The 10,340-nt window shown below is 46.1% G+C and overlaps 1 protein-coding gene across 1 annotated transcript in view; it reads right to left on the bottom strand.

The window, feature by feature from the left end:
• Positions 1-1,071: 1,071 nt before the first annotated feature.
• Positions 1,072-10,340, bottom strand: part of NCL (nucleolin) — a 10,175-nt gene continuing 906 nt past the window's right edge. Inside the window, exons 3-15 of the mRNA XM_019503433.1 lie at positions 9,499-9,733; positions 8,654-8,806; positions 7,976-8,173; positions 7,607-7,696; positions 7,177-7,312; positions 6,006-6,142; positions 5,187-5,313; positions 4,838-4,971; positions 3,932-4,070; positions 3,649-3,800; positions 2,954-3,080; positions 1,761-1,987; positions 1,072-1,548 (exon numbers count right to left, since the gene is read on the bottom strand). Coding sequence (XP_019358978.1) covers positions 1,466-1,548; positions 1,761-1,987; positions 2,954-3,080; positions 3,649-3,800; positions 3,932-4,070; positions 4,838-4,971; positions 5,187-5,313; positions 6,006-6,142; positions 7,177-7,312; positions 7,607-7,696; positions 7,976-8,173; positions 8,654-8,806; positions 9,499-9,733 — 1,938 coding nt within the window. The 3' untranslated portion in view covers positions 1,072-1,465. The remainder of the gene's footprint in view (positions 1,549-1,760; positions 1,988-2,953; positions 3,081-3,648; positions 3,801-3,931; positions 4,071-4,837; positions 4,972-5,186; positions 5,314-6,005; positions 6,143-7,176; positions 7,313-7,606; positions 7,697-7,975; positions 8,174-8,653; positions 8,807-9,498; positions 9,734-10,340) is intronic.

Raw genomic sequence — 10,340 nt, 5'->3', positions numbered from 1 at the left:
CATATGCTGCTATCACTCATTTCAAAGCCGTAAGCACAGCATTTCCATCTGCCTGGCTGGGAGACTGGCTCATATCTGTTGTACGACTCAAACCGTAGTAAATGGGCAGGGGCAGAAGTGTGTGAATATTAGGAAGGGATTTTGGAGACTACCTGCTGCTGCAGCTTTGGACCAGGACGGAGCCAGGACAAGCTCCTTCGTTCCTTGCAGTTGCCAGGGAATCCCTTGGAACTAGGGCTTTACACCACCACCCAAATTTCACACCGCAGCCCCATCCCTGGGGTAACCAGGAACAGAAGAGCCTTCAACTTGCTTGCAGCACCTGTCACCATCTCCACACGGATGAGGCCAAGGGGCACAGCCACACTGAGGCTACACTGAGAGCACCAGCGGGCTGGTTTTAGGAAGGAAGAGTTTGGGGAGGGGACCCCAGCCTTCTGGAGTAACCAATCTCTCATGACCACCTGCATTTAAGCCAGTCCACAGTATGCTGGTCACTTCCAGTCCATGGTCACTTCCGGTCTGGCAGACCGGCAGCCAACCCTTTGCGGCCTGGCACCGGGCCATGGCCCCAGGGCTGGGAATCCCTGTCCTAGACGACTTGATTTTCATCCAGGATACCTGTACCTCTGCTACCTGCGTGACCCACTGACTCTCTAGTCACTGCCCCATTCACACCTGGCTGCCTGGCAGGGGGTGAGCACCCAGAAACACACAGCCGCCAGTTAGGCAGACTGGACACTGCTGTCCAGATGTCTGAAAGTGATACCTGCTGCATGCCTGATATGCAAAACTCTTCTTAAAATGGCCACGAGAACAAGGTATCTTGGCTTATGCAGCAATCTTCCCTTTGCCCTTGCTTTTTATATAAAGCCTCAGCAGTCCTCCTTCCAACTACACCTACAAGTTCAGGTGCTTATCAGCAACACGTATAGGGGAGAAGGCAGCTGAAAAAAATCAGATAGGATGGCAGAAGGCTGGTGCTATTCCTACCAAAAAGGAAGATCCCCCTCTCCCCTGCCCCCAACTGCTTGCTCCCCTCCTCCCCTTTCTGAATAGCAGAAACCAGGCACCAGTTGAGGCCCTTTAATCTGCCCGAGGCAGCGCGCCGAGGCACAAATCATGATAAAACGCTGTGCATTTTTACAGCAAAAAAAATGCTACAGAAGTTAATAGGAAAAAAAATATTTTTGTACATGGGTAAAAGGTTATAATAATTCAATGACAACTCACAGACAAGGGGAACTCCCACATCTACTGCTCATTTCTTTAAAATGTTCCTTTGAAAGTCACCATTCAAAATGGTGCTCTTCCTTGAAATGAAGTTTGCTGCTTTCCAAGTGGCTCTCAGTACTGCTTTGCATCTTGGAATGTCCTCGGGAGGCTCCGTCAATAACAAGGGGAGAATAAAAACCCCGGAGTCCTTTCAGAGTGTCTCAGAGAGGAGAGGGGGGAAAGGGAAAGTTTAGTCGTCAAATTTGATCTTCTTCCCCTGGGGCTTGTGATCACCTCCTCCTCCTCTGCCTCCCCGGAAGCTTCCTCCTCTGCCTGGAAGCAAATTTAAGAGGGGATTAGAAAGCAAAGCCACGTCTGCACAAACCCAAGAGCCATAATGCCCTCCTGGATTCCTATCTGGGCAGGTCACAACGTGCCAGATTCAACATGAGCAGCTCATTGTTTGCTGGGGCTCTTGTGCTGCTTTCCAAAGCAAGCGGGCAAACCCAGTGAGCCCTGAATACATGGCCTAACAGATCACATACCTCCAAATCCTCGACCACCACCTCTACCACCAAATCCACCGCGGCCGCCCCGGCCACCTCTGCCTCCACGGCCCCCAAATCCGCCGCCGAATCCACCGCCACGCGGACCGTCACCCTTGGGCTTGGCAAAATCCAGCGTGACTTTGTTCCCATCAATCTCGCCATCCTCCATAGCTTCCTTAGCCGCTTTGGCCTCTTCTGGGGAACTGAAGTCCACAAAGCCAAACCTGCAGAGAGGCAAGACGAGAGCTCAGCCACGACTGCAATGGACACTGAATACAGCCCTGAAAGTCAACCTGCTTAGGCTTCTGGCATCTTTAATGGATGAATCTAAAGATGACAAACTCAGGCACTTTTCCTTAGCCTAGAATCATTCTCTAATGCCTTGGTTTTTCAAAATTCAATTTGCTCACACTTGGCAATTTTATGTATGTGCATTAAGTAGCTAGATGGACACAAGGGGGTTTCACTACCACTTCAATCACTACACATGGTAGATTCTCCATCTTAAAAAGACACACAATGCCACATGCCCTCTGCCTTTATCTGGATGAGGGCAGAGCTGGAACTGAATGCCAGTTCTTGGTTCACATGCTGCGCTCAATCAATAGACTACACCTTTTGGCAGTGTCTTCAGGTCCAAATGCACTTGCTGTACTCAGCACTGGACCAAAGATAAAGCCTGACAAGTTTATGACAACAGCTGAGTTTTCTTAACCTGTGTAAGGAGCACAAAGAAAAAGCAGCAGAGTACAAAGCCCTGGCATGCAACATCTGTTGGTAGGTTAGGCACAATTAACACTGGCCAGCTGTCTAGGAGTCCCACGTCTCCATAACTTTATTATCTGATCACAAATGCTATAAGCATAGTGTTGCCTGTTCTTCAGTAGCAAGTTAAGTCAAGTGTCCAGCCATAGCTAATCACATTATCTGACAAGACCAGAAAGTGAATAAGCCAGCACTGAGCTTTTAATGTTCTTCTCGTGCGAATCCATAAACTGCCACTGATTTTACGGCAGGAAGGAGCTCATTGAGAAGGAGCAACAGAACATCTCAAGGCTGCCAAAGGCAAAGAGGCATGCGGCGTATTGTTCAAGGTAATGACTTGCCAAGATCGATTTGGATGGCAATGGATTAAGTGAGACCCTTTCTGAAGAGGAAAATTTCCTCAGACAGATTAGGATGTGACATACCCTTTGGATGATCCAGTGTCTCTGTCCGTGACTATTCTGGCTTTTATGGAGCCCTCAAACGACTCTCTCAATGTCTCCTCTGTTGTATCCTCAGAAAGACCTTTGACAAACAGCGTTTTGCTTTGTTCTAAAAGAAAGAAAACCCACTTGTAAATCCCCCACATTATAACGTTTCTGTCTGGAAGCAGGTTTCTGATCGCCAGCTTCCCATCAAGCCCTATTATCCACAAGGGGAGCTTAGGCAAACAGGTATTGTGCCCAGTTTGCAGTATGGACAACTTGAATTGTCCAGGAATCCATGAGTATCCACCCCAATATTACATGACGCTGCTGGGCAGGGGGGTGGTGGCATAGCCCTCTACCCCATTTCTGATAGCTAAAGCAATGACACTACACTATGCAGGGAAAAGGTTCAACAGAAGACGCTCACAAAAACTGACTCATTTTCCTAACTAAGCTGTAACCAGTGAAGCTGGATCAGTACTTGACTATCTAGGATTTCTGTGATAACTTTCATTGGTATCTCAGATAATCAGTCATCACCTCCAGCACCAGCTCTCAAGAAAGCAGGTCCTTCCACATCATCTATCCAGGTCTGAGTCTCGGACAACAGAATTTAAAATTTTCATGAGTGAACCACAAGCATCTTGCAGAAAAGAGAAAAAAAGTCAAAGGATAAAGCACAGAGCACTTACGATTAAATCCTCCCCTGGCGCCGAAGTCCCTTTTCTGTCCTCCTGGCGTGGTAAATTCTAATCTAATCTGTCTGCCATCAATGTCTGTGTTGTTACAGGAGTTCAAAGCCTCTTTAGCATCTTCAACTGTAGGAAATTCTATAAATGCAAAACTAATAGAAGAGAAAAGTATTAAGCCAGGAGCCTTGTTCCTGTACGCTGGATCACTATCACATCATATGCATTCTTTAAAATTAATGTTACCCAAACAGAGAACAAAAAACCACAGTCAACTCTTACATACCCCCTAGGCCTTCCTTGCTCATTCTGCGGCATTCTGATAGATGAAGCTTTTTCGAACACTTCTTGAAGAGTTTCTTCTGTTGCACTGTATGCAAGGTTGTTCAGAATGAGGGTCTTGGACTCTCCTCCTCCCATGCCACCTACACAGAAGACAGATGCACAACTGAGAACTCTGCACTTACAGACTTTTCTGCGTAAAAACAACAGTGTTTTGGGGGAAAGGGGTGATACATGTGCAGATTTTCAAGGCTCTAGCACAGGGCGGGCAATTATTTTGGGTGGAGGGCTGCTTACTGAGTTTTGGCAAGCCATTGAGGGCTGCGTGACAGGCAGCCAGGGGCAGTGAAGTACTAATTTTTTTTTTTGGTTTTTTTTTTTTTTTTTTTTTTTTTTTTTAGGGGCCCCACAGGCTGGATAGAATAGCTTGGTGGGCTGCATTTTGCCCACCCCTGCTCTGGCATTTCATCTAAGGGTAGCTTCTACTCAATGCCAGATGACCTGCCCTAAAGATGAAGGAGGGGACAGGCAGCAAAAGGGCAACTAAGGCAGGGAGCAGAACAGAGCAGGAGATGGGCAGGGTGAGCAAACAAAAAATGCAAAGCATCAGATTGGGCAGGGAGAGGGGACTAGAATGGTGGTTTGGGGTAGGTGTGGGGCTACTTAGTAGCACGTCTGCCAAAAAGACTGGCTCCCACTGGTCAAAAGATTGACGGTGCAATTTCCCCAGCTCAAATCAATCATTTTCAGAACACAGGATTTAAAAAAAAAAAAGAACATGAAATGTTAGCAATGGGAAGGCAAGAGGAGAACCATGCAAGAAAAGCGATCTGCTAGTGAAGCAAGCATAAGACACTTGACAAAACTGTCATCATGACAGCCTGCATGCACCACTGGGCCCTGTAAATACCTTTCTGAGTTTTTTGCTGGCTCTTCTCCCCCGTGTAGTCTAGGATTATAGCACGGCCATCGATTTCAGTGCCCTGTTTCTCCTCCAGTGCTTTGTCTGCTTCAGCTTCTGTTTTAAACTCTATGTAAGCAATTCTGAAATGAAGGAGAGCATATTAACTATTTCTTCTGAGCTGCCAAATTCATTGAGAACTGCATCACTGTTTTACTTTGAGTATGTGTTCTCTCGCTTATTTTTTGAGGTAGGTTTTGGAAACAGCAGAGACATCAATCCAAGGTAAAGAAGAGAGCTCCACTAGAAGCTTACATGTAAAACAGGCTGGTGGTTAAGAACTACCACAGCTACCTACCCTTTACTGGTCCCGCCCTTGCCAGGAACTAGCCGGACCTCCAGTGCATTTTCAAATACTTCCTTAATTTCATCTTGGGTTACATGGTAAGGTAGGTTCTTCACAAAGATCGTTCTGGCATCTCTCTCTACAACAAGAAAAAACAAAATGTAGAGTCTCGCTAATATGCTGAAAAGGTAGTAACAGACCCTGTTCACTTTAAAACATCACATCAGCTCCAAACACCAAGACAAGGCAATTCAGAATTAGACCAAAAAGAGCACCACATAAAGCTGTATCTTTATGGGCACCAGTAAATATGGTGTATTTACAAATTAAGAGCTACTGGAAAAGTTAAGAAGGTATTTGTGCACAAACAAAATCCAGGTTCCACAACAAGAAAGATAATGTTATCTGCTGCCAGTAAAGCTAGTTCCCTTCCTCCCCAATGCCTCCGTTGTTCCTTAAGATTCCACTTTCACAGATGTGGCACAAGGAGAATTGGTCTGAGATTTACAAGGCCATGAAGCAGACTTAAAACATGCATGGTTCAGATAAAATTGTAAAAGGATTTAAATCCTCTTGATGAGTGAGAACTTCACATTTTAACAAAGACAGACAGATGATTACAGCCAGAACTTGATCAAAAAAATGTTAACTTAAATACTCTCTCAAACACTGAAGTGCTTTTACCAGTTCTTCTTTGAAACTTAGAAGGACAATAAAAAGATTTTAGCAGACTGGCTTCCAAAGAAGCACCGCTAACAGCACATCAGCAGTAAAGTATAATTGACTGCACTGACCAATGCAAAGGTTCAAAGAACCGAAATGGTTTCCTACCTTTCTTATTTTCTTTCTGGCCTTCTTTAGTCCTTGCTTTGTCCAGTTTCATTTCTGAGCCCATGAGCTTCTTCCCATTGAACTTGAGAGCTTTCTCCAGGTCATCAGCTGATGAGAAATCAACATAGCCAAACCGCCTGAAAAGGAGAGAGATTAAAATCTACATTGATCTTTTGACTTTGTACCAAAGGACATTATGGAAGTCATCCCCAGGAGGGACTGCTGTTGAAGAGTTAAGCACAGGAAGCAGCTTTCACAGAAGCCATTAAAGTTTACAACTGCTGCTAGAAAAGAGATGGAAAGCATTCCTAGATGGCATTAGGGGCCAACCTTTTAGCAGGCATGCCACAAATTTGCTCCACACCTTCCTCAAGTGCCACAATCCCCTTCTTTTGCCTGATGTTACCCTGTTTTCTGCTCCCAGCTCTGTGCTCCCTGCCTGACCTGCTACTTTGCTGTCTGCTCCCAACCCTATCTGCCACTGTGCTCTTTCCCCGATATGATGTGTGCCATACAGGAGGTAGCCTCTGCCACAGGTTGGCCACCCCTGCTTAAGGGAATTAAAAAAAAAAAGTAGTGCCCTCTGGCTCTTCCTCTCCAGTGCTCAGCACCGAGGTGGAAAACACAACTGTGGCAGGTCTGTACTCAGGCAGCAACACAGGCTAGGTGAAAGGTGGGGGCACTTTTAGGCAGCAGCAAGGGGCCAGTGGCTGGACACCAAAGTCAGCCTGGGGGCTTGCTGCCATGTGAGCATGTCCAACAGGCCACACTGCCAACTTCTGATACCTCAGAAGTACAGGATTACCAGCCAGCCAGACTGAACAGCTTTGCAAGCTGCATGTTTGACACCACTGCTTTAAGGTAATCGAAAATTTGAGTGACTTTTGTTCTATGTTTCCCTGGTTAAACTCACTTGGACTCTTTACTCTGCCTGACAGGTATGCTTAGAGAAAAGCCACAGGACTAGGGAGGCAGTGACAATCAAATCAAACAACATGTGCTGCAGGGGAAACCCCACCTCTTTGATCAGTCACACCTTCTCAGGCAGTTTTGCACACTATCCAACTATTCCTCTTTCATTTCATTTTTGCCTGCTAACCAAGTACACCTGCAATTCATAATGACCACTCCAAACAAACATCAGCAGGCAGAGATTTAGCAGAGAACTTACTTGGATGTGCCGATTCTGACTTGCAAGACTGTTAGGTTCTTCTTGCCAAAGAAATCCTTGATGCCAGTCTTCAGTTCCTCCAGGTCCTTGTTGGGGTCCAGATTTCCAACGAAGAGGGAGAAAGCTTCAGCATTTTCTTTAAATAAAAAAAATAAAAACATGCACACACTAAAGTTGTTATACGTCTTAAATGCAACCTTGTTGTAACTCACTGACTACACCAGACTTCAGCACATCAGATTAAAAAAAAACCTGACATCAGACTTCAGTATTAAGTCCCTAGTACTCATCACCTGTGCTGACCAGCCCCCCAGCAGTCAAAGCCTTTGCACAAACTCCCCATCCAGCAGGGTTTCACACTTGAGAAGTGCTTTAAGAGCTAAGCTGGAGGCTCAGGAAGCTTTTTCAGACTGCTGCTTCTCTAACTTACCTTCAGTTGTTTTCTTTTTCTTAACTTCTGGGGCACTCTTTTGATTGGCCATTTCTTTCTTTCGTTTCCCAGGTGCTTCCTTCACAGGCTCTATGGAACAGAGGGAAAGGCAGGAAGATGTTGAAATACAAGCCAAGGTCTAAGGCACCAGTGATAACCAGTCTTTCAAACTGGATCAGTACTTGACTATCTTGAGAAACGCTCATGTGTGATTTCCACCACATCATCATTTCAAACACTTCTCATCAGTTCCAGTTTTATGCAAATCAAGGACTTCAGACACAACTTGCTCAAGAACTGTAACTGCTCTAGAAAACAGCAGTGCGCTACTGCGCAGCACAAATTCACACACAGCTACGTTCAACTCACTTCCCCCCTCATCCTCTTCATCTTCGTCATCATCATCCTCGTCATCATCTTCATCATCATCGTCGTCGTCATCGTCTTCCTCATCATCATCTTCCTCTTCCGATTCTGCCTTGGCTATTGCTGCAGCAGCCGCCTTCACTAGAGCTGCTTTTTTCACTTGAACTGGGGTGATGTCCATGGCCTCCTCCTCCTCAGAGTCTGAAGTGATAAGAGATGTTAGAACACAAACTGTAATTTTGTGCAATGCCAAGGAAACTTCACCTCATTCCCCCTTTGAGGGGAATGGGACACAACTCATCCTGTTCATTTAAGCCTGTGAACTCTTAAGAAAAGAATTCTTAAAGCATCTCCATGATACCTAGCACAAACCAATTTTGGCTGGGGGCCCGTAAGTGCCACCCATGATACCACAAGTCCTACCATCCAACGGTAAGAAGCTCTGCAAGCACTAACAGGAAATAAGTGCTCCAAACTCACTAGTAACATGTTAACCACTCCTCCATCACTAAGCTTTTGCAGCCCCGTAAAAACTAGTTTAGACTTAAGTGGGACAGATGAGCAGTTGGCTTTAAAAAATGCAAAGTTAAGGAGTCTTTTGGCACCCTCTTAGCAAGTCATGCCAATTCAAACCATGTGCTCCTAATCTCAACCTTGTCACACCAAGCACAGCCTACACACCATCCTCTTCATCATCATCCTCCTCGTCATCTTCCTCCTCTTCAGACTCTTGCTTCGCTGGGACAGCAACCAGTTTTTTGGCTGGTACAGCTACAGGTTTTTTGGCTGCAAGCTTCACAGGCACTGGGACTTCCTCCTCCTCCTCAGACTCATCTGTAACAACAGCCAATTACTCCGTGTTCTGCAAACTACAACCGAGCACATTATTGTTACTACAGCCTTGACCGAAACTTTAAAATCTCACCAACTAGGGTCCAGTTACAAGCTCTGGAAACAGAGAGCTAATTGTCAGTTTAAGCATCACATAATAGTGACAGAGCCAAAGCCATGCGCTTCCATACAGCTCCACCATTAACTTGCTTATCTCTCTTTCCCTGCCTCCATCTTGATGCTATGCCAGACCTGTGCCAGCTGACTAGATGTGATGAACTGCATCACAGAGCTGCGATGGAAAATGCACAAGCAGCTGGACTGGACCATCTTAGTGTACTCGTTGAAGATAGCTAAACTACTGATAGCTTGGTGATTCCCAACCTGTGTGGTCAGGCACCCTGAGGTACTGCAGAAAGTGTGAGGAGATAAGCAGCTAAGGGCAGGCTCAACTTCCTCTTCTGGACTCCAGTTGTCTTTCCTGCCTAAGGCAGGGGGGGCTGGACTCAATGATCTTGCGAGGTCCCTTCCAGCCCCTTACAATTTATGAATCTATGTCTGCCTATGCCGTCTGCAAGGTGGTAAGCACTGCAATAAAGAAATTAGCTTCTGAATGGGGTACCACTCAATTCCTAAGAGTTACACAAGGTGGCTTGAGACGAAAAAGGTTGAGAACTGCATGACTGTTGTCTTACCAGAGTCCTCTTCGTCTCCCTCGCTGTCATCATCTTCCTCTTCCTCACTCTCCTCTTTCTTGGCATTTTTTCCATTTTTCGCTCCTTTGGCCGGAACATTAGCTTTCTTCGCTGGTGGAGTCACTACCTTCTTAGCAGGAGTGGCAGACTTTTTTCCAGGAGGGGTAGCTGCAGCTGCTTTTTTGCCAGGTGTGCCTGCCGCTTTCACAACTACTTTCTTTTGAGGGACCACCACCTTAAGAGAGACAGAAACACCAAGTGAGGAATGATTAAGCAACTCCTACACGTGCTTCAAAAAGTTGGTTTCAAATTGTCAGCTACTGAAGTCACAACCCACAAATGAGACCATGTGCCAAAGTCTCTAGAAAGCTGGAGGTTTGGCCTTCCTGCCCAAGGGCCAAGTCACACTGGCTGTGACAGCTACCCTTCATTTGCACACAGATTAGGAACACGCACGCTACAGCTGAACATGTTGTATCATCACGCCTGTTCATTCCCGTAACACAGCAACTCCAGGACAAATCATGTCCTAGAAGTGCCAATTTTCAGAGCCATTAGCAAGCTGGCCATCGACAGTGTCCTTTGTGATGCTCTGCAAAACTTGGGGGGGTGGAGGATAATCAGAGCACCCAACTTTATGGAGAACAGATACAAAAGACTACACCAGATGCTCAACCCGTAGCCTGCAGACCACATCCTGGCCCTGCCTAGTACTACAGGACTAGATGCATTTTGGAACCAAGCAGCCAAAAAGGTGAACCCCCCCCCCTGTAAGGTTTAAGATTATTTTGCAAGACTCAAAATACCCCTTCAAATAACGGCTCTTTGCTTCTGCCACCCCC

Source organism: Gavialis gangeticus, unplaced genomic scaffold, assembly GCF_001723915.1.
Source record: "Gavialis gangeticus isolate Ggan-Ray unplaced genomic scaffold, GavGan_comp1, whole genome shotgun sequence".
NCBI classification, from domain to species: Eukaryota; Metazoa; Chordata; order Crocodylia; family Gavialidae; genus Gavialis; species Gavialis gangeticus.
The sequence above is the reverse complement of the archived record's forward strand: the minus strand, read 5'-3'. Positions and strand labels throughout refer to the sequence as shown.